At 35.6% G+C, this 24250-nt stretch overlaps 2 protein-coding genes across 2 annotated transcripts; both read right to left on the reverse strand.

Annotated features, from left to right (window-relative positions):
- Positions 1-6286: 6286 nt before the first annotated feature.
- On the reverse strand, positions 6287-8698 carry LOC122042827 (BTB/POZ domain and ankyrin repeat-containing protein NPR1-like). Its single transcript, XM_042603151.1, has 4 exons — positions 8154-8698; positions 7119-7854; positions 6816-7007; positions 6287-6742 (listed from the first exon to the last, which is right to left on the reverse strand). The coding sequence occupies exons 1-4, from the start codon at positions 8658-8660 to the stop codon at positions 6492-6494; spliced, it is 1686 nt and encodes a 561-aa protein (XP_042459085.1). The 5' UTR covers positions 8661-8698; the 3' UTR covers positions 6287-6491.
- A 6700-nt stretch (positions 8699-15398) lies between these two features.
- On the reverse strand, positions 15399-18266 carry LOC122042828 (leucine-rich repeat extensin-like protein 6). Its single transcript, XM_042603152.1, has one exon. The coding sequence runs from the start codon at positions 18145-18147 to the stop codon at positions 15886-15888; it is 2262 nt and encodes a 753-aa protein (XP_042459086.1). The 5' UTR covers positions 18148-18266; the 3' UTR covers positions 15399-15885.
- Positions 18267-24250: the final 5984 nt, after the last annotated feature.

Genomic DNA, 24250 nt, shown 5'->3' on the forward strand with positions numbered 1-24250 from the left:
ATGAATCTTACTTTTCGATTGACCAGCTATACGACAACTAACTTCTTCAAGAGCCAAAACAATTCAATTCATCCTGTGATCGATCTCCTCTTCCCCAGAGGATTCATTAGTTCGGTGAATAGTAAATACAAGATCCATTCTTCTCTACAGGATCACTCACTCTGGATTTCATGATGGACCAACAAGTGAGGTCCAATCATCATATAAGATCAATTCGAGTCAAATCCAAACACAAGATCGATAGCAAACCTAATCGAATCAGCTGTCGTTGCATGCCCATAACATTTTTTGATATGGATCTATAAAAGCAAGCCCAGTATAAGAAATTAAATCATGAGAAAGAACACTTTGGTCATAACAATTCTTTAACTCGTAAGAAAGGGCAATCAGAACAAGTGAATGGGTTCAGAAGATCCAAATCCTACATAATCGTAAACCGAGATCAAACAACAGAATCACACAACAATCGAACAGTGGAAAAGCAAAGAAAAAGGTGAACATTCTCAGTGAAGAAGAACTCAAAGACGAAAACTTTCTACAAAAAGGTTCCAGGTTGTAGATCGTGAAATCGGAACTAGGGATGGTTGAGAACGAGAGCGGGAGAGAGGAGTGACGGCGCACCTGTAGGACAAAGCGAGATATATATGGAGAGAGACGCGATCGAAGTGGGTTCTCTTGGAGAAGCTCCGCGTCGGCAGTGCGTCTTCTCCTCCGCCTTCAGAACGAGAGCTCGCGCGGAGACCAAAAGAAGAAAGTGACGTTTAATTTCGTTCCGCATACGGAATGGAACTATGGATTGAAAGGGAAGAGACCGTAAGGGAAGTATTCCTTCGGTTATACCGAAATTTAAATCCCAGATTGTAAATCGACAGTACCAGCATCGGACTTATTATCTTTAGAAGGAAGAATAAGGTGGCGTTTGGTTTATGGGTTTAGGAATGAAGGAATGAATTCATTCTCAAACCTTATGTTTAATTGATGGGAATGGAATCAAGATTTTGGAATGAAATCTAAAAATTTGGGTATGGATGAAACCCACCCCCTCCCTTGGATTTTGATGGAATAGGAATGTGAATTATGTTTAAGACAAAAATACTCTTAGTATATTTGTTCATTTTTTTTAATTTCACACTCTCTCTCTTTATTCTCTCTCATCATATTTTCTCTCTCCTTATTTTATCATCACACTTTCTCTCTCAACATACTTTCTCTTTCCTCATTCTCTCTCATCACACATTCTCTACAATTTTCTCTCTATATTCTCTCTTATCATACACTCTCCTCATTTTCTCTCTCTTCGTTCTCTTACATCACACTTTCTCTCCCATTACATACTTTCTCCTTATTTTTTCATCATACTTTCTCTCTCATCGCACTTTATTTCTCCTCAATCTCTCATATCATATTCTCTCATCATTTTCTCTCTCTTCATTCTCTCTCATCACACACTCTATTTTTATTTTCCCTAATAATACTTTCTCTCTCAACCCACTTTCTCTTTCCTCACTTTTTTCATTTTCTCTCATAATACTTTCTCTCTCTTCATTTTTTTTATCACTCTTTCTCTCTTAACATACTTTCTCTCTCCTCAGTCTCTCATTCTCTCATCACACTTTCTATCTCTTCATTTTTTCCATCAATCTTTCTCTCTCAACCTACTTTCTCTCTCATCATATTTCTCTCTCCTCACTGTTTCATTTTCTCTCATAATACTTTCTCTCTCATCATACTTTTTCTCTTCTCAATCTCTCCTATGATGCACTCACTCCTCATTTTCTCTCATCATACATTCTCTCTCTTCACTACAAAAAAACCTGCAAATACCGACGGAATTACCGACTGAATTATATTCAGTCGGTATATTCCGACTGAAATTTAATTCAGTCGGTGTTTACCGACTGAATTTAATTCAGTCGGTAATATTCCGACTGAATTTATATTTCAGTCGGTATTTACCGACTGAATATAATCTTCAGTCGGCAAATTTTTTAACGGATTCGGGTATTGATGTTTACCGACGGAATTAAAATTCCGTCGGTAAATACCAGTATTCTGGCGCTCCGATAAGTTATTGGGTACCGACGGATTGTATGATTCCGTCGGAAAATGCCGACGGAAGCATAATTCCGTCGGCAATTTCCGACGGAATCACAATTCCGTCGGTATTTACAGACGGAATTACATTCCGTCGGTAAAGCATAGTAAAAATTAGGGCACAGGCCCCGTATGACTTTCCTCTCCACGCGAACTCTCCTCTCCTCTCCGCATCCTCAGCGATCGGCAACCGGCGATCTCGGCGTCCAGCCTCGTGTCCTCTCCCGTTCTCGGCGATCAGCAACAGGCGACTCTGGTATGCTCCTCTCCTCCCTCTTCTCTTCTGTTTGACGCGCCGGTGCCTGCTCCCCAGGAGTGTGCTCCGCCGGCGGCTGCTCTCCAGGCACCTGCTTGCTGCAGGCCGGCGCCGCAGGCTAGCGCCGCTGGGCCCTGTTCACTGCAGGCCGGCGGCGCATGCCCCTGCTTGCGACAGCCGACCGCCGCATGCCACTGCTCGCGGCAGCCGCAGGCTTTTTATTTTTCCCTTCTTCCTTCCTTGTAACCACCTGGTTCTGTACATTTTCTGCCTGTACTATTCCAATTTTTCGATCCGTTTCTTGCATTGAGACTTGTGCTGCACCATTTGATATTTAAGTTGCTTCTTTTTCCTTTTTTTTTTTGCTTTATTTGAATCCATGTACCTGTCTTGATACCAATTTGGAGATGGGAGACAAGTGATGAGCGGCTTAGAGACTCCTGCCCTTTGGTAGTCCTGCTCTATCTCAGTAGTCATTGTTGGAGCCCTTCCCTTGTGAGCAGTCATGGATCAGAGGTGGGAGGAGAGATGGACTGCTCAGGAGCCGGCATTGCCCCAGATGCGAGCAGTCATTGCTAGATGTGACCGATCACAGCCGCCCCAGTCACAGGATCCCCAGTCAGAGCATGGTATTGAGTCACTGGAGACTCAAGATCCATTACACTCTGTTGATGATTAGATTTTTCTAAGGTATGTTCAATTACAACTAAATTTTTTTCTTAGTGCAATCATTCTAGTTGTTATTAATTCAATATTAATGTTGTTTGATTGTGAACCGAACATCTGATTTACTTTCTCCATCATAAAATTTCTAATAACCATTGCATAACCATTTGGATTAATTATTTATAATTTTAAATTATAGTATTAACTATTAAGAATGAGCATTTCTATAAAAGCACTTCTCACAACTTTTACTTAATCTCTTTCTCTTGTTCTTCTCTAATATGTTTGATTTTTTTTCTTTTTAATTCACCAGTCTTTTTCATCCTTTATTGGTTGCTGATTAGAAGACAAACGCCCATTATTGGTTGCTGATCAGGTGATTTGGTGGTAACAATAAATAATTTGGATTGCTAATAGTTATGGTTAAGGAGGCAAACTTTGAAAATGAAACCCTTGGCCACTGAAGTAGACATCACTTGTAGGGTTCTCTAAAAAAAAATAGTTTATCAATTGCAATGATATTAATTATAGTTTTTTGTTGTTTATTTTACTTTTAATCTTAACTTGCTTCCATTACTTTTATCTACCTGATCAACTAAAAGCATTTGGCTACTTGATTACTTTAATACACAGGTACTTAGTTTGTTCACAATAGATTAGTAAATTAGATGTACTTTATTATGGGCAGTTGAACTTATAATAGTTTATATGACCAGCCAAGAGGAAAGGGTGAAGTGCACTGGTCTGATGATGCCCTCTTAAACAATGTTTCTTTGTTGAGACTAAACATGTTACTTTCAGGGTGTTCATGAATTCTTCCTTGATGAGCTCTCATACCACATCTCTGTGCTTTAGGATTTTTAGTAGGGAGCTTTTCATCCTTTAATTTTTTTTTTTTTTTAGCGTCTACCTTTTTTATTTCCTTGATGAGCTCTCATACCACACTACCATGAGCATGTTGCTTTCTACTATGCTTGAATGTGATTCATTGATTCCTTATCTCTTATAAGATAGAGTAGCCATTACAATTTTAGATTCTTATTAGATTTCAGATTCTTAACAAATTTAGATATTTATCTTAAATTGTATTGCATTTTATAGGAGTTCATATTGATACATTCACCACCGTACTATCATTGAATATCTACAATATAATTCAGGTATTTTATTACATACAAAATTAGTTATATATTACAATTCTTGAATTATATATTACATTTATATCGATTCAGTCTAATTATAATCTCTTATATTGGACTTTTACAGGATTATATTTGGATATGTGTAGGTGATGTATCATGATAAGTTTGGATATTTTGTATTTGACGTTGACTTGTCAGTACTTTTGGATGTATGATTGTAAGTACTTGATATTTGGTTATGTTTTATTTTGTATTGAATTTTGGAGATATGGGAACTTGTTAGTATAATTATATGTTTTGTATTATTTTTTAGACAGTTTTATCATTTGTTTATGAGCATATTGTATGTTGTGTTGGTTGTTGATTGTGTGGATTGTGATTATATATGATTTGTGTTTGTGTTACCATCGTTTGTGATGGTTTTTATTATATAAAAATTGTATATATGATAAGTGAGAAATGCAGAGCAAGCATTTCAAATTTTTTACTGGTAATTACCGACGGAAATTCTTATTCCGTCGGTAATCTATCAAACTGGAACGATGTTTACGATACATTGCCGACGGAAATGTTCATTCCGTCGGTAATCACCGACGGAAATGTTCATTCCGTCGGTAATCACCGACGGATAAGTTCATTCCGTCGATAAATCACCGACGGAATAGTAAATTCCGTCGGTAATTACCGACGGATATGTTAATTCCGTCGGTGATTACCGACGGATTATAATTCAGTCGGTAAAGTCCGTTACACGACGTTTGCCCTTTGCCGACGGGCAAGGTTTCTGTCGTTAATATATACCGACGGAATTTATGAATTCCGTCGGTAATCACCGACTGAATATATTTTCCGTCGGTAAATTAAGCGCCGACCCAATTCTTTCCGATGTTAAAAATTCCGTCGGTATTCCGTCGGAAATCTCATGTACCGACGGAATGCCGACGGAATATTCAGTCGTTATTCACGAGTATTTTTGTAGTGCTTTATTTTTTCCCAATACACTTTCTCTCTCATCACTCTTTCTATCTCATCATTTTCTCTCATCACATGTTTCTCTCACATTCAACTTTCTCTCCCATCTAATTTTTCTCTTATTTTCCTGTAAGGGTAAAAAAGGAAATTTAGATTCATTCCTATTGAAAATATTTAACTAACCAAATATCATTTTTAAGAATGATACCCAAACTCATACTCATTTCCATTCCATAATATTATGATACTCATTCTCATTCCGATTCTTAAGAGAGAACCAAACGCCTCCCAAGATGATTGTGAGAATATCCTGATTCTGTTCCTTCAATAGGTCTTTCAATAGTTAAGTTAAAAAATTTACTTGATGGAAACTAAAATGTTTATCGTTTTGTCCATATCTTATTCTTTGTTTGCCGTATTTTCTGAAATGCTTTCAATTACTCTAAAATGTTGTGCACTGTGACAATTACTGAGCTTACTTGCCATGTTAATGTACAGCTTAGAATACTCGATTGATGATTATTTTTAATCCATTAATATGGCAAGTCATATACTCTTAAAATATAGTCTACTTAACTAGCCTAAGATGATCGGTCCAGCTCTAGCTCTATCCATTAGTTACTAGGATAAATCAGGAAGCACGTTCGACAGACCGCTCAGAAGACAAGTATCCTTTGATTGCATGTCTCATTTGAAAGAAAAATTTCTGTAAATATATCATAACTTGAAATTGAACCATAAATATTTATGTGATAACCTGAATATCCTACCGTAACATCATAACTTAAGAACGTAAGTCATAGAAATCTAAAAGAGACAAAATGATAGGGCAGGGATCACTTGCCATTATTTTCATCTAATAATGACGGAGTCAAATGGTAGGTGCATCTAGAATTTTGTCCCTTGAACATTCTGATTGGATCTATGGTTTGGGTTTTATTAGTTGAGCTCTGATGTGGCACTAACATTGATTAGGGTGGGTTTTTTTTTTTTTTTACATTCATTAGGGTGGTTGAAATCCATGTGTCTATGATTGGTAAACATTAGGCACTGAAATGAATACTTACATTAGCGTTTGCAAGCTTGGCTTGCTTGTTCCTTCCAAACCTCAAAGCTTCCAACTTCAAGTTATATACTTGTGAAAGAAAAAGAGAGATTAATCATAGTTGATCTATTCTGAGTTACCCTAAAATGCGCTCATGATTTACCTACCCACCTTTTGCTCCAACTATCTGGAATCTTCGATTAAGGGAGAGTGTTATTCTCAAATCTCAAATACATTTCCTCCAACCTTCACATTTTACAAAAATATGAACAATGGAGCAAAATCGCACGACGAACAAAGTCATCAAGGCAGTGTCTCATTGACATCTTTTGGCCGCCTTGGAGCCTCGTCTTGTAGATTTCGAAGTTGAAGCAGAGGGAGATGCATATTCCAACTCTTTTTTATCTTCAGTAAATGCCAAGGAAAAATCTTCCATAATCTCGTTAAATCTGTTCTTCCGCTCTTCCGAAGTGTCAAGCTCTGCAGTCAGTCGATCAGACAGGCCTTCGTCGAGGATCTTGTTGATCAGCTTCGAGCATCGCGGGAAGAAACGCATTCCCAGTGTCACTGCAGCGCCATTTGAGTTTTTCAGCAGTAGATATGTACGCCAATATTTTTGAGCAGTAGATATGATTTCTACCTGTCGTCGCTAGGGCATTCATCAGACGGAAGTCCTCCTCTGTCATTTTGAAAGGTGCCTTTATAACATCACAGGCCGATCGCTTGCTCCCTGCACAAGAATTACTTCTGTGGAACTTGAGGGCGCCTTCCACATTGGCATTGTTCATAGCAGTTTTTGCTTCGGCAGGAAAAAGGCACTCGGCCAGCCAAACTGCAGAAATAGAAATCAGTCTTGACAGTCGTTTCCTTAGTTTGGCATTAAATCGAGTACAGAATCAAAGTATCAGTGAAGATGAAACTGGTGGTGCTGAATGAATTTTACCTCTGCTCTTCAGATAGAATAACTTCTCCCGAGGATTGTCACTCGTCATTTCGACTGGAATAGAAGTTACTTCTGTAACAGAATCTCTCGATTCAGCTTGCTCCAACACCTCGATGGACAATCGTTCTCTTGGAGTTGGAGCAGTTCCGACTGACCTGTAGTCCACAGCCCGAGTCAGCCTCTTGGCTATTTGAAGGGCAGTCCTTCCGTCCGTCGTAACATCTAATGGTCGAGCTCCCTTGTCCAACAAGTACATTATGATTTCAGGCTCTTTCCTCATCGCGGCAATGTGAAGCACGGTACGATTTCTGTGGTCTCTGCCGTTGATATCTGCGAGATGAAGATCCAGAAGCTGTTTTGTGACGTTCGTATGGCAAAATGCTACCGCATAATGCAGAGCCTTGGCATCATCTAGAATGGTAGGTTTGCCGTCGATAAACCGCTTGACTAACTCAATGTCATCTGTGTCAAGAGCACCATAGATCTTTTTGGCAGCAGGAAGTCCGAGGCCATTTGAACCGTCCGACCCCAAGTGAGCTCGGACGTCAAGGATGCGCTTCACAAGTTCTTGGGACAACTTCTTTTCCAGTGTCACGGACTCAATATCAGATACGGCAACCAATTCGATGCATTTCTCGAGTAGTTGTCCGCAATGATTCTTGTTCAAATTTGCAACAACAAGGATAGGGAGGATGTCATCTTTGGCTACTTCATTTAGGATGTCGAAGAGGCGCCGCTGCAATAGAATTGTTCCAAAAAATCATGATCCAGAGCAAACACCGAATGCAAGAAATCGTAATATCAAAAATTAAAAATCCAGGAATTCTAAAGAACATCAGCAATATCGATCTCAACATCGAAGATCTGTAATGGAGATTTCGTAGAATGGATAAACCCTAATATATGCCCGATTGTCAAGTGATGTGAAGTGAAAAACAGCACAGATTCCCCTCTCTTTTTTTTTAATTAAAAAAAAAAGACAGGCAAAAAGAAAAGGGACAATCGCAAAATTAGACAATTTCGAGTAACCCAAACCTGAAAAAGGCTGACGAGCTCGTGGATCTGGAACCTGGAGGCGGCGTGGAGCACCTGGAGCATGAAATGGAGGGCGGGCCAGCAGGCCTCGTGGCGGATGCAGCTCTCGTCAACGCATTCCGCCACGCCGATGGGGAGCTCCTCTAGGCGGCCGCTGTAGATGTACTGGAGCACAGCGACAAGTGCCTCAGGCCCGACCTCAAATCCTTCCGCCAGATCAACGATCTCGAGTTCGGTCGCCCCAGCCGCGAATTTCTCCCGGAAGAAGGGGCTCCGCGCAGAGAGCACGCAGCGGTGGACAGGCACCCCGCCGATGCGTGCGTCAGAGCAGAAGTTGAGCTCCGGGGCGTGGAGGAGGCATCCGAGTTGCTCCGAGAGGCGGCTGAACGCCGCCGCCTGGGCGACCGGAAAGCCAAGCTCAGCCTCCGCCTGCGAAAACTGCTGAGAGAAGTGGTTCGGGCTGCCGGTGGTGACCTCGGAGTCGGAGAAGCGATGGCTGTCGTCCATCTCCACGGCCAGCGACAACTGCAGCGAACTCCTCTGAAACTCGTCTTATATAGAACGACGGCAATGCCACGTGGCGAACTGCTAATGGTTGGTCGGCAATACAACTTGGCACTGATCGAGGCACGCTGCTTCTCTTCTAGAATTCAATCCAATTGGATTTTTCTCACTGTCTTGTTTTCTGTTCAGTCAACAACGAGAAGGGGAAAAAAACAAAGACTTTACCATTTAAAGTCTCTTTATTTTCTTTTCATAAATAAATAAGAAGATAAGAGAAGAAAATTTAGGAGAGCATTAAAGCCGTCGTATGCTATATTATTAGAAACATATATGAGAGCAAATACCTTCGTTGCGTAGCCTCGAAGCTGATATCTGAATGCTAAGAAAGGAGTCGACCAACCCACCACACGCATCAACTTGCATGTAATAATAAAATAAAACAAATTACGGTCATTTACTAAATTAGTAAAGTGAATGCACTGAAATGAGACCTTTGTTGATCCTTATCTCTTTCCGGACTCCGCCAAATCCCCAACAAATAAGTGAATTCCTTGGAACATAATCTGCTTTTTGAATTAGACTTCTTGGCATGTCTCTTGTACGGACAGACAGTGACTCTCCATGCAATCTGCTACCTTGTTAAGAGAATCTGACTCGTTGGCCTGTTATCGTCACATGATCTTGTCGGTCCCACAAAGTGACAAAAGACGGAAGTAGAGTGAAGCCATCTCTTTTCTTCTTTCAGTGAGATGTTAAAAAAAAAATAATAGGATATTGTTAATATCTAAATCTATATTTTTGTTATTTGCACATCCATTTATGGATAATCTATAAGTATCTAGTGTAATTTTTTTTATGATTTAAGTTAATTTATGATTTAATGTTTAGGCTAAAAAAAAGTGATTTTTTTTTTTAAAATAAACTAGGTGTACGTTCACGGGTTGCTCTCCAAATGCATGCATTCTTAAAATTATGTTTGATTAATATTTATTTTAAACCAAATTATTAAATTTTCTCGAAGCTAATTAGTCAGTTAATACTTAATACATTGCCGTTCCAAAATGGATTATTGTTTAAAGTAATATGGAATATTACTCTTATATATTTATTTCAAATATTTTCATTCAGTAAAATAAGTGTTGAAGAAAACCTTTTAATTTGTTTATAAACTTTTATAATCTCTATCTATCTTAAATTGGAAGATGGCAACTTTAGTTAGCGGCACATGAAATAGTGGAAAAGGATGGGAAGATTCGAGATGGAATGATACAGCTGTTATATTAGTGACCGATGGAAATTGAAACCCATGAAAGTGCAAATTAAGAAACAAGAGATGAGGGCAATGACACCTACTATAGTGTGTGAAAGGAAAAAAGCATACATGAATGAAAAGAACATGCTCTTCGTCGCCGTCCTTCATCATCGTTGCTATCGATAAAGACAAACAAAAAAAAAATCAAATAAAGTCTTGGAACAAAATCTACAGAACTGTATCCTTTTTATTTTAAAAAGCAGGAAATAAAGTTCAGCAACGATAAATTAGCTAGAAAAATATCAACAAATGTTCACATAGCAAAAAGTTGTATGTCCGAAAGATTGGCGTATTTTAATTAGGGCATCTCCAATTCATCTTTAAAACATCAAATTTAATGTAAAATTAGCACCAAAATATTTCAATTTATACATCAAATTCCAGTATCACATCATCTTTGATGTTTCACTATTCATATGACCATATTTGGTGTGGAAGAATATTTTATTTTTAAATTTTATTATATAATTAATAAAATCAAATATAATCAATTTGTAATTATTATTTTCTTTGTCTTTATTTATAGGATATTTAAATGTAATTATTATTTATTACAAATTTAAATTAGGTATATTTAAGTAGCATATTTAAATTTTATTATGTATATTTGTAAAAAAAATAATTTATTATTTTTAATTTATTTAATATATTTTAATTATAATTTCATTTATAAATTATATCACTAATTACATAAAAAAGAATATAATAAAATATTAAAAAAAATTATATGCATAAATGTAAAATATATTACCCATTTGTACTGACATATAAAATAAAAATAGTAACAACACTAAATCAAAATTTTACTAATAAAAACATAAAAACATGAATAACTAAACTTAACAAACAAGTACAAATAAAAACGATACTAATAAGCACACATAAACTTAAACTTACTTTAATAATATTAGAATACTAATATTCGGGAAGATCACTCCCCATTCCACTAAAATAATTATGAAATTGCTTGAAAATATTCGTTGGGTTATGAGATTCTTGATCTTCACCTTAATATTGATTGAGTTGTGATCCTTCTCCCTGTATTGGAGATGATTGAGATCCTTCTCCTTAATGTACAACTGAATGAGGTCCTTGGACTTGCATTCTCTTTTGCATAATTCTAATTTGTTCATTGTGAATATATTCACACATCAGAGATCGAGTTCAAATCTTTGAACAAAAGTTTAGGTTCTTCCTTGTAAATCATAATATCTACCATTTTTATAATAACAGCAGTACTTGCATTCATTGCCTTAACAAGTTAAACATAATATTAATTACCTTTGCAATTTGCTCATTATTTTTCTTAATTCATTTTTGCTTTCTTCATCCCATGAGGTCATTTATTAAAAGTAGCACCGCTATCTAAATCAGTGATATTAAGATCAAAAGCAGACACATAAGGAGATGAAAGTGTACGAAATTCTTCCTTGGAGAATTGTTGTTCAAATGAACCAGCATTAATATTTTGTTGTCACGATTTCATGCCTACCGTATTCATAATGTCAATGCCCGATTTTTCAATGTCTTTGAGAATATTCCATATATGGTCAAATTTGAAACTCAATTATTCATCAAATCCACTTTAATTAAGTAGCTGAGGATTTAAGCTAAGATGGCAGCTTTGAGAACCACCAATGCGCCATCTATATTAGAATTGTTGGAAACACTTTCAATTAAAGGATCAAACCTCCCATATACGGATATGTGAGTGTATTTTAGGTCTTCTGCTAACAACATTCTGACACGAGTTAACTATAAAAAAATAATTGAACATTAGTTATGAAGACAATGATATATATTAATAAAGTTAGACGTTGATTATAAAATTTAGATAGTCTAAAATAAATTTGAGCATTACAATATCTTGTTTAAATGCTCCACTAGGATTCAAATGTTCGATTTGTCATATGCAACCTTTCATTTTGGATACTGCACTAAGCATAAGAAGCGTTCTTTTTTTTTTTTGCAAAGATCTTGGCGGTCGGCTATGATGCACAAAATTTGGATCTACATGAAACTCTTTCTCAATTCTTGTCCAGAATTGATCCTTCGATTGGTTGATCCCAATAATTGAATTTTGTGAAATATGAAGGTAAATATGATATAAGTGTTTATCTTCTTCAAATGAGTATGAAGCTTATCGAGGGGGAGGGGGGGGGGGGGGGGGGGGGGGGGGGTTCTACAAATTTTAGTAGAAGAGAAACTCTCACAAAATTGTTGACATAAAATGTGTTATACCAATATCTGGTAAGCCATTATATATGAAAAAATGTGATTATAAAATTATACAAATTTTGATTCAGTGTCAGGTCACATCGCTTACTCAACTTATTTTGATATTGTCATTGTTGTGTCACGTCATCTATACAATTTTGTCCAAATGTGTTCATTGTTAGGTCACATCATCTGGATACAAAAAATATGTGTTCAATCTCAGGTCACGTCGCCTGCCCAACTCGTCCCGATGTTGTCTTTGTTGTGTTACGTCATCTATGCAATTTTATCCAAATGTGTTCATTGTTAGGTCACGTCATCTGGACACAAAAAATGTGTGTTCAGTGTCGGGTCAAATAGTCTGCCCAACTTATCCCAATGTTGTTATTGTTATGCTAATTTTATCTAAATGTGTTCGTTGTTAGGTCATATCATTTGGATACAAAAAAATGTATGTACATTGCTAAGTCACATCATCTTCTCAACTTGTCCCGATGTTGTCATTGTTGTGTCACGACACCTGTGTAATTTTATCCAAATGTGTTCATTGTTAGGTTACATCGTCTAGACACACAAAAATGTGTGTTCAATGCCTGGTCACGTTGCCTGCTCAACTTATCCCGATGTTGTCTTTGTTGTGTCATGTCATCTGAGTAATTTTGTTCAAAAGTGTTCATTGTTAGGTCACGTTATCTGAACACACAAAAATGTGTGTTTAGTGCTTGTTCATGTCTTTTACTCAACTTGTCCCGATGTTCTCATTATTGAATTTTATCCAAATATGTTCATTGTTAGGTTACGTCATCTGGACACAAAAATGTGTGTTCAATATCCGGTTATGTCACCTGCTCAACTTGTCCCGATGTTGTCCTTGTTGTGTCACATCATCTCTGTAATTTTGTCTAAATGTGTTGATTAGTAGGTCACATCATATGTACAAAATAAAAAAAGTATAGATATAACATACATTATAAATACACACCCTATAAGCAGCATATATCTCATCCATTCAATTATCTCAGAAAATGGATAACAACAATGAGAGTTCATCAAATTTATCATCTTCAAGCTTCGATGAAGTTTTTTGTACAAGGCAACAACTGATCACTCAAGTGATTTCTACCAACAATCAAATTATCTTGAATTATCTCAATTAAGAAAACAACCAAAGCATACATTGAGGCTGAATTCTTGGTCACAATATGATCAATCGTAATCGTGAAACTGTTGATGGTAATCTATTCAATGATTATTTCGCCAAAAATGCATTGCATAATGATACAATGTTTCGAAGAAGATTCCGAATGGGACCAAATTTATTTATGCATATCTGTGATGCTGTTAATAATCATAACAACTATTTTATATAAAGAAGAGATGGGCTTTGAAGACTGGGTTTGTTTGGTTTGCGAAAAATAACAGCTGCATTTCGGATATTGGTGTACGGTGTACCAATAGATGCTACTGATGAGTACATTAAAATAGGGGAATCAACTGTCATTGAAAGTATGAAACGCTTTTGTCATGCTATTGTTGAAATTTTTAGAGGGCAGTACCTACGATCTCCAAACGCTCACGATGTTGCTAGGCTACTTCAGATTGGTGAGCAAGGAGGTTTTCCAGTTATGTTAGGTAGCCTAGATTGCATGCACTGGATGTGGAAAAATTGTCCAACAGCATGGGTAGGACAATATTTTAGTCATAGTGGAAAGCCAATAATTATTCTAGAAGTTGTAGCTGATTATGATTTATGGATTTGACATGCATATTTTGGGTTGGCGGGATCGAATAATGATACTAATGTACTTGAGTCTTCTCATCTTTTTGCTAATCTTGCTGAAGGTATGACTATTCCTGCTCATTATGTTATGCAAGCAAAAGAGTACAATATGGGTTGCTATTTAACTAATGGTATATTTTACTAATATCATGTATTATTATGCATAATGTGATAATTGAAGATGGACATGATTTAAATACACCAATCATGAAACACTTTGAGGTGACGACTCTAGATGTTTAGCTCGTAGTAGATGATAATACTCGATTTGAAGAGTTTCTATATTAATACAGATAAATCAAAGACAAAGAAGTTCATATTGCCTTTCGAAATACATTAATTGAGCATTTATGGGAACAATATAGTAATTCTGAAAGTTAAAGTCTTGTAATATTGCATTTTCAATTAAATGTTATAGTTTGTTTTAAATAAAAAATAGTAAAATATTTTATCCTAATTGTGTATGATTTTATAATATTTTTAAAATATATTTATGACTGAACAATTATGTAATAAAAAATTAAAATGGAAATCATAATTATATATATATATATATATATATATATATATATATATATATATATATATATATATATATATATTAGTTAGATGATGAATTTTAAAAAATTTAACCTATCAAAATCAATGAAATATTAATTTTAAATATAATAATTATCATATAAAAATATTAATAAATTTAAATGTACTTTGATAATTAAATTATAATAAGAAAATAGAATATTCCTTTTTGGTGTAATATGATATGGATGGGTTTGAATTGAAATAGCATTTGGTGTTGAAATCATTTTAGTGAGAAAATAGTGAGTTGAATAAATTGAAATCAACTTTAGAGATTACATCTTAATATAAATAATTTTGAGCGAAAAGAAATATTTGCATTGAAAAAGTTTATACAATTGGAAGAATAGAATAGAATGTTTATTGTAATTGTGATCATTCTAAATTTAGATTGTTTGTTTGTCAAAACTTTTGATCTTTTGACTTAATTGTTGAAATTCACTTTTTTTTGAGCTTTTTAGCTAATTCACTTTTACATTTTACACAAATTATAATCATTTCGATCATTTTCATGGTCAAAATGCTTTCAAACTAATATATAAGCCATCAAACTAGTCCGCCGCTTTAATTAAATAAAGTTGCATACTCAACTAATTTGTTAATCTCAAACAATCATTTAGATATATTAGTCAAACATCATAGACCATTAACGGCTGATCTATATATAATCCATAAAATTAGTCCACTGCTTGGATAAATCAGCTTGTATATATACATACATACTCAAATTAAGATGATCCAGCGATAGCAATCAACAATATTGTGCATAAAATTATCGAGCCAAATCAGCAAATGAAGAACCTCACCACGTTGATCGAGAACACAGATTTGAGTATCCTTGATCAAACATATCATGAAATAAAGAGTGTGCATATATAATTAATAAGGATAGCAAGCCAGATGGTTTACTTGGATGAAGGAATCTGATGTTGTGTTTGTTATACATGAATGTATTAAGATGCCCTGCGACTTGATTAAAAGCTTTCATTTTTCTGCCTTTTTTGATCCGTTTATTGATTTATTCACAATTCAGAATATTAATGCAATAGGGCCGTGGATTATATAACAAGCAGCACTCGATCGTCGCTGTTTCCTTCTTCCCATGCTTCGCTTACGTCTAATTGGTCCGTCTCCTTGAAGCAGTCTTTTGCGTTTGGCGTGTTGAGGAATGAAAGGCGAAATGGAACCAAAAACAGATCGTTGATGATGGGGAGTAACATTACAAGAAGACAACAGGGGAAAAAGAAAAGAAAGGAAAACAGGGGAAAATTCTAATTTTACTTGAGGATCGATGGTGATGGACGAGCGAGAAGGGGGGGAAATCTGAGGAAAAATATATATTAGCGGTGATGATAAGGCGGCGGAGGTGATGTGTATGGGATTCCGACGACGGCCGGAAATGGGTCTTGATGTGGTGACGGTTCAGGGAGTGTTGGCAATGCCGAGGGCGATGTTGCCGATGGCTCGATGCATGGAGGGGGCGGGGGTTCGATGCATGGTGGGGGCGGGGGTTCGATGCAAGGAGGTGGCGGCGGAGGCGGAGGCGGAGGTTCATTAATGCATGGAGGCGGAGGAGGCAGTGAGCCCGGTGGAGGCGGCGGCGAGTACAACGAAAGAGGGGGATTCAGTTGAGGCGGGTAGAAGGATGGAGGTGATGGGGAGTATAATGAAGGTGGCGGTGGAGGCGAGTTCTGTGGAGGAGGTGGGAAGTACAATGGGGATGGCGGCGGAGATGAGTACAATGGAGGCGGCGGATAGGATGTGAAAGATGGAGGCGGTGAATAGATTGGAGTAAGGGTAGGACTTGGTGGTGGAGGGAAATTGAGAGGAGGTGGCGGTTGAGAGCAGTAGACGAGTGGCGATGGAGCTCGTGGGCAGTAGACGGGCGGAGGTGGAGATGTTGAGCAATAGACTAGCGGCGGAGGTGGCGATGGAGTTCGGACGCAATATGGAGGCGGTGGTGGCGAAGGTAAAGGAGGCGATGGCGGCGGAGGAGGAGACGGCGGTGGAGGAGATGGAGGCGGCGGTGATGGCGGTGGGGGTGATGGAGGCGGCGGTGATGGCGGTGATGGCGGTGGAGGTGATGGAGGCGGCGGTGATGGCGGTGGGGGTGATGGTGGCGGCGGGGACGGCGGAGGAGGAGATGGCGGGGGCGGTGACGGTGGTGGAGGAGATGGCGGCGGAGGAGACGGCGGTGGAGGAGACGGCGGGGGCGGTGACGGCGGTGGAGGAGACGGCGGCGGAGGTGACGGCGGCGGAGGAGACGGCGGTGGAGGAGATGGAGGCGGCGGTGATGGCGGTGTGGGTGATGGAGGTGGCGGTGGAGGATATGGTGGGGTTGGGGACGGAGGAGGAGGAGATGGCGGGGGCGGTGATGGAGGTGGAGGAGATGGCGGTGGCGGTGATGGAGGTGGCGGAGGGAGCCGAGGCACCAAAGGCTTACAACTGAAAAAAGAGCATTCAGCTGGAGGATGAGAGAAGAAAGACCTGCATTGTCTCTCCGATCTCTGCTTCGGCCGTGCTAAAAGGCAATTTCGCCGGTCATTGAAGGAGGACTGCCGGGCGAAGCACTCCTCCGGCAGTTCTCCGCTGAAGTAATTGTACGAATAGGTGAAGTTCTTCAGGCGTGGAAGACTGCAGATTGAGGGCGGAATAGAACCGGAGAATAGATTGTGTGCGACGTCAAGCTGCTCGAGGCTGAACATTCCGCCGACGGACTCTGGGAGTGAGCCGACGAGGTTATTGTAGCTGAGGTCGAGCACTGTGAGGCTTTTAAGAAGGCCGATCTCGGAGGGGAAGCAGGAGTTTAGGCGGTTGCCCATGAGGATGATCTCGTTGAGTGTCCTAGACATGTTGCCGAGGCTTGCGGGCAGACATCCATGAAAGCGGTTGTGGGCGAGGACGATGACGGAAACAGGTGAGTTGCCGATGTTATCGGGGATCTCAAAGGCGAAGCGATTGTGGTTGATGAAAATGGCGTCGAGGTTACGTTCGAAGAGCTCGGTCGGCACGCCGCCCTCGAACTCGTTGAAACGAAGATCGAGGTAACGGAGAGAGGGGAGGCGGAGGACGACGTCAGGGAAACGGCCAGAGAGACGATTGTTGCTGACGTCGAGCTCATGGAGGAGAGTGAGACGGCGGAGGGAGCGGGGCAGGGTGCCGCAGAAGCGGTTGGAGTTGATGTGGATGAGCGCGAGGTCGTAGAGTAGACCGATCTGGGAGGGGATGAAGCCGGCGATGTCGCCGTGGTTGAGATCGACACCGGCGACGACAGTGCCGCTTGGATCGGAGGGTAGGGAAGAACAGAAGACGTACGTGTAGTTGCAGACAGCGGGGCCTACCCAGTTGGCCGTCAGGTTTTTTGGGTCGGAGATGATGGCGAGCTTCCAAGCCTGGAGGCCAATGTAGGCGTCTCGGAGGCGGGGGTTGGGGAAGGAAGCGAAATCGTCGACTCCAGTGGCCTGTAGGAGCTGTCGCAGCCTCTGCGCGTGGCCATTACGGCCGGAGCAGGAGTCGGCGAGGGGGAAGATGACGAGCAGCAGCAGAAACGGTAGAGAAAGAAGGAGCCAGGGATCTTCTCGGCCTGCGCGCTTCCACCTCATCTCATCCTCCGCCGCCGACGTTTCCTCCGACGCCTACTTCTTCTTCTTCTTCGGCTTGCGGCAGTTCACAGATCGGCCGTTTATTTGAACGAGACTCAGGGACCACGGCAGGCAGCGCACGGGAATTGTTTCTTAACCGTTGGATCGGGCGACGTGGCCCACCAAATCCCAGTTCTGATGCATCCTCTTCCGACGACGGACGGTATTTTGTCTAGTCATTTTAATTTAATGTTATTATTAGGGTGGTCAATTTGTTTTGGGTTGCAAACCGAGTCGTAGAGCGATGACGTGGGTAGCAGGAGGAACGAGTAACGACAAGGAGCGCACTGCTCTGTTTTTAATTACAATAATAATAATTACTATTATAAATTTATTCTGTCTGTCATCGTTTACTTCGAGGTGTAATATTTACTGTTCTTTAAAAGGAAGGATTAAGAGAAAAACAATCTCATCGATGAAAGTATAAATCTGGGATTAAAGTAGGGTTGTAAATAAGCCGTTAAATTTTAGAATAACTTTTAAGATTGTTGTTTAAGTTTGATTTAATTTATTTTCGATGAGTTTGAGTTTAGTTTGAATTTAGTTTATTTAAGGATAGTACTAAATTGATAGAATCTTGTCAATCAATATATTTTTTAAATCATTATTAAAAATATTTTAATAATATCATCTCTATCTATTAATTACAAGTATGTATTAAAATTCAATTATCAATTAAATTTTGGCCAAATAAATTTATCGTTTATTTAAATGCTATTAAAGTTTCAATTCAAGTATGATTTGAGGTTGGTTCATTTGGATATTATCGATTTAAATTTATTTGATTGTTTGAAAATTTTAAGTGTTTAATTAGTTATTAAGTTTAATAATTTAAATTTATTTATTTTAAAAAAATATTTATTTAACATATTGATAAAAATTTTATTAATAAATATAGTTCATATTAACAAATTAAATATATATTTATTCAATTTAATTTATTTAATTTAAGGAATTATTTAAATTTATTTATTTAATTGATCCGTGTCTATTAAATGAGTATAAATAAATTCTTAGTAAGTGAATGCTAAATCTATTTATAAACGTTTGATTACAAATTTGTAATATTATTGTAATTCATAAACAATTATTTTCACGCCATTATAAGTTGGTGCGGTTGATATTATATGTGTGTTTGTTCTAATAAATTTTAAAATTAATTTTTAATCGATATAAAATATTTTATTAGGTGCATCATATTTCTCATAGCTACTGCTATTGTACTGAAAAAAAATGTCTTCTGTACTTAATCCGTCTGTATTTTATCAGGAAATACACGATAATAGGACGAACGATATGATTGATTTACTCTCCTAAACAGTTACTTTCACTATATTTGTAAACTGAAGAGATAAATGTAGAACCGCGGGTCCTGCAATTGCAGGGAGACACGTGAGCAGTGGCCCCACGAGGTGGCACAGTAATAACAGGCAAGAACAACACCGTGATCATGTACTAATTCTATTTAATAAATACTATAGGTTGTATTTGATTCAAGTTTTCATGTATAATTTTAGTTATATGATTATTAGATAATCATATAATTAAAATTATGGAGAATAAAATATGACCAAATATTATTTGATTTAATCTAGATAATGTAACAAAAACATATTTATTTGAAAGTTAAAAAATTACAAAATCAACTATATATAATAATAATATTATTATTATTATTATTAATATTATTATTTAAACTCTATTATATTTTACTATATTTTCACATTTTTTTTATTTTTATATATTTTTTTATTTTGTTTTTTAGGTTTTTTAAATTTTTAATTTTTTTAAAGTTTTTTATATTTTTTTTTACTTTTTTATTTTTTTTATTTTTTATTTTTTAGGTTTTTAAAATTTTTTAGGGTTTTTTACATTTTTCAATTTTTTAATGTTTTTAACATTTTTTATTATTTTTTACTTTTTTAAATTTTTTACGTTTTTTCTATTTTTTGTATTTTTTAAAAAAAATTTAATGTTTTTTTCTATTTTTTAATTTTTTTTTCTATTTTTTATTTTTTAAAAGTTTTTTTACCATTTTTTTTATTATTTTAAATGATTTTTTATTTTTTTAAAAAAAATTATGTTTTTTTTTATTTTTTATTTTATTTTCCATATTTTTTTCTTTATATTTTACCTTTTTTCACATTTTTCTTTTATCCGAGGGTATTTTGGATAAAAAAAATTCGATAACCCCCGGAATTAAGAAAAATCTCAGTTTTTAGAGGTTTCTGATTCCTGATAGCATGCCCCTTTTGCTGATGTGTCAGGCATGGAGCATTACTTAGGAATCATCGATTACCTAAATCAAACAGGGTTTTTGTTGATAACCTTGGATGGATAACCAAGGTTATCAAGGATAACCCCCAATTAAACGTACCCTTAAGGTGTGTTTGGTTCGGGGTTATTTTTGATAACCTTGGTTATCCATCCAAGGTTATAAACAAAAACCTTGTTTGGTTTAGGTATTCGATGATTCCCGAGTAATGTTCCATGCCCGACACATCAGCAAAAGGGTCATGCAGTCTGGAATCGAAAAACCTCAGAAAACTAAGATTTTTCTTGATTCCGGGGTTAACAGATTATTTTTACCAAGAATATCCTCCGATAAGAAAAAACATGGAAAAAAGAGAAAAAATGTAAAAAAATATTCAAAAATGTAAAAAAAAAAAAATAAAGAAAATGTTTAAAGAATTTTAAAATTTAAAATTTTTAAATTTTAAAAAATTTATAAAAATTTAAAAATTTTAAAAATAAAATAAATAAATAAAAATTTAAATTTTAAAAATGTAAAAAAATAAAAAAAAATATAAATATAAATAATATAAAAGAATATAAAAACATTAAAAAAAATAAAAAACACATAAAAAGTAAAAAAATATACAAGAAAAAGAAAAGTAAAAAAAACATAAAATAATAATAATAATAATAATAATAATAATAATAATATGTATAGTTGATTTTGTAACTGAGAGTAATAAAATAAAATATTAAATTAAGGTATTCATTAAAACCTTCAAACCAATAAGTTTTTGTTGCATTACCTAAGTTGAACCAAATAATATTTGGTTATGTTTTATTCCCTATAATCTTGGTTATGTGATTAACTGGTTATACGTAATAATTTAAATCAAACATACCCTTAAGGTATTAACACTATTAGAATTTTTAGACGATTCGTCTCGTGGATTTAATGAGAAATATTATTTTTTAATTATAACAACAAATATAATAAATTAATATAAAATTTAAGTTATATGTGTTTCTCAATTGATTCGTGTTGTTCATGGAACCAAGCAGATCTATCTAGATCTATTATAAATGAGTTAATAAAATTTCAATTCAATCAATTTAAATTATTTAACTAAATGGATTAACTCAACGGAACCTATTTAAATGGGCAGTGTTAATCATAACGATCTTAAATAATTTAACGAAATGGACTAACTCGACCGACCCTATTTAAATTGGCAGTTTTAATCATAACGATCTTTTACGTGGACGAAACCGTACACTAAAAAAAATATGTCTACATCCCTTGAAAATTTAATCTCCAAATCTATTACCACAAACACTCAACTACACCGCTCCACAAAACTAATCAATTATTTAAATTATTAATTATTATTCTATTTTTTAGATGGTATACATAAATATTCGGTCCGATTAATGAGACCGACTATTCGACTCTACGGAAATTTTCCGTCCATCAGGATTAATTACTTAGTTATTGAAACTATACGATATTGATCAGTGAGTCAAGACAAGCAGAAGTTAAAGGGACTCAACAGTTGGAGGCGAAGTGGGGTCCTGCGTCGGCGGGCATTGATAGATTAGACAGTGGGATGGGTGCGGTACGGCTGGTGTCGGTCGAACTGTAGAGGCGAAAGATAACTTCTCTTACACAGCCGTCAAAAGTAAACGTTGAGAGCATTGCAATTAGAGTTATAAATAGGATAATTTTACGATAAATTAGAGAAAAATCCCTAATGATAATCATAATTTTGCATGTAATCCTCATGCCTAAAAAATTTTGTTTCCACTCCCTGCATGCAAAGTATTACTTGTTTCAACTCCCTCGTGCAAATATTGATATCTAAATTGCCCCTCAGATTTTTTAGATACAAAAAGTTCAAAATTGAGTACAAAAAGTCTGAAAACGAGTATAATTTTTCTTAAAGTCAGTACTTTATATTAAAAATCGAGTATATTTTCTATCAAAATTGTCCCTATTATTTTTTAGGTATAAAAAGTCTAAAAATAAGTATAATTCTTGTTAAATTCAGGACTTTACACTATAATCTAGTACTCTATACTAGGATCGAGTATATTTTCTATTGAAATTAACCCATATTTTTTAGGTACAAAAAGTCAAAAATTGAGTACAAAAAATTCGAAAATGAGTATAATTCTTCTTAAAATCAGTACTTTAGATTAAAAATCGAGTATATTTTCTATTAAATTCAGCACATTAAACTAAAACGAGTATATTTTGAGGTGAAAAAAATATGAATTATATTTATTTTTAGACTTTTTATACCTAAAAAATAGGAGGGACAATTTTGATAGAAAGTATACTCGATTTTTAATATAAAGTACTGACTTTAAGAAGAATTATACTCATTTTTAGACTTTTTTAACTAAATTTTAAAATTTTTATACCTAAAAAATTTGAGGGGCAATTTAGGTATCAATATTTGCACGAGAGAGTTGAAACAAGTAATACTTTGCATGCAGGGAGTGGAAACAAAGTTTTTTGGACATGAGAATTACATGCAAAGTTAACATTGTGATTGAGGATTTTTCTCTAATTTACAGTTATAAATAATGTTTTTTTATTATTTTTAATTGTTTATATCACAGGCATAAAATCTGCAACACTCTTTATTAATAATAATAATAATAAAACCTCCCCACAAATCTAAACATCATTGTTAATTAATCACTTGATCCACTAATATTATTAATTTTGAAAGAAAAAATCAAGCTCTTGAACTAAACCTCAAGCTTGAGTTTTTTATTCAACTTTTTGATTTGATAAATCTCTCTAAAAACCTTGTATGGGAATGCTCTTACTCCTCATTTCTTAATATTATATTATTTTCATTTATTTGTAAAATTATAAAATACAAATCAGTCAAATATCTTCCCGTTGCAAAATTAGAAAATCATTTTTTAATAAAATTATTATTACTTATTAATAATAATTGTAACCATAGTGAACGATAAATTTAAACGTGAATAAACAATTTTGAATCATAAATCACAATTGTCTTAAAGACTTAAACAATTAAGTTTAGAACGGTCAAACCGACAATTTTAAATCATTGAACCGTCTGTCTATCAATCTAGGTTAGTCTTCCTTGAAGCTCCTGGGAATTCATTGGAGCAAAATGAGGAAACCATTTGAAATCTAGAAATTATTAGATGCTAGATTTCAGATTTGCGAACTTGTCAATCAATGAGCGTCGTTGGTTCTCCCACAAATTTTGTAACACAATTGCAATCGCAAACTAACTTTTGAATGTAACTTAAGGTTTTGGCATTTTGGACGGTTTTAATTTTTTATTTTTTAATTAACACTAAGTATACAGTTCTTTGATTGATTAATTTTGGAGATATCAATCCAGTCTTATAAAAATTTTTCACCAACTATTAGTATCAATTAGAAAGTTCAGATGACCTATATTTTTAGACTCATTTTTTATTAGAGGAAATTTTTTTTTTGGAATACATCACAGTGATTTAAATCTTAAATCCCTTAATTATTTATTAGATGGTCTAATCATTATCCTATCGTCCCATAATATTTTTGATAATTTTATGAATTTATTAAAAGATGCCTCATATTTTATTTTTTATTAAAAGTTAAAAGACCTACTTAGTTTCCACTTAATTTTCAATCTATTTTAATCTTAAATTATTTTTTTAAAAAAATATTAAATTGAAGCATGTTAAATCGAATCAAACCAATTAAAATAATAATAATAATAAATTAATTATTTCATTACAGACTTTCATATAAAAGACATTGATAATCATAATTTTTTTTAATTACATCATTAAA

Source organism: Zingiber officinale, chromosome 2A (assembly GCF_018446385.1).
Source record: "Zingiber officinale cultivar Zhangliang chromosome 2A, Zo_v1.1, whole genome shotgun sequence".
Lineage (NCBI taxonomy): Eukaryota > Viridiplantae > Streptophyta > Magnoliopsida > Zingiberales > Zingiberaceae > Zingiber > Zingiber officinale.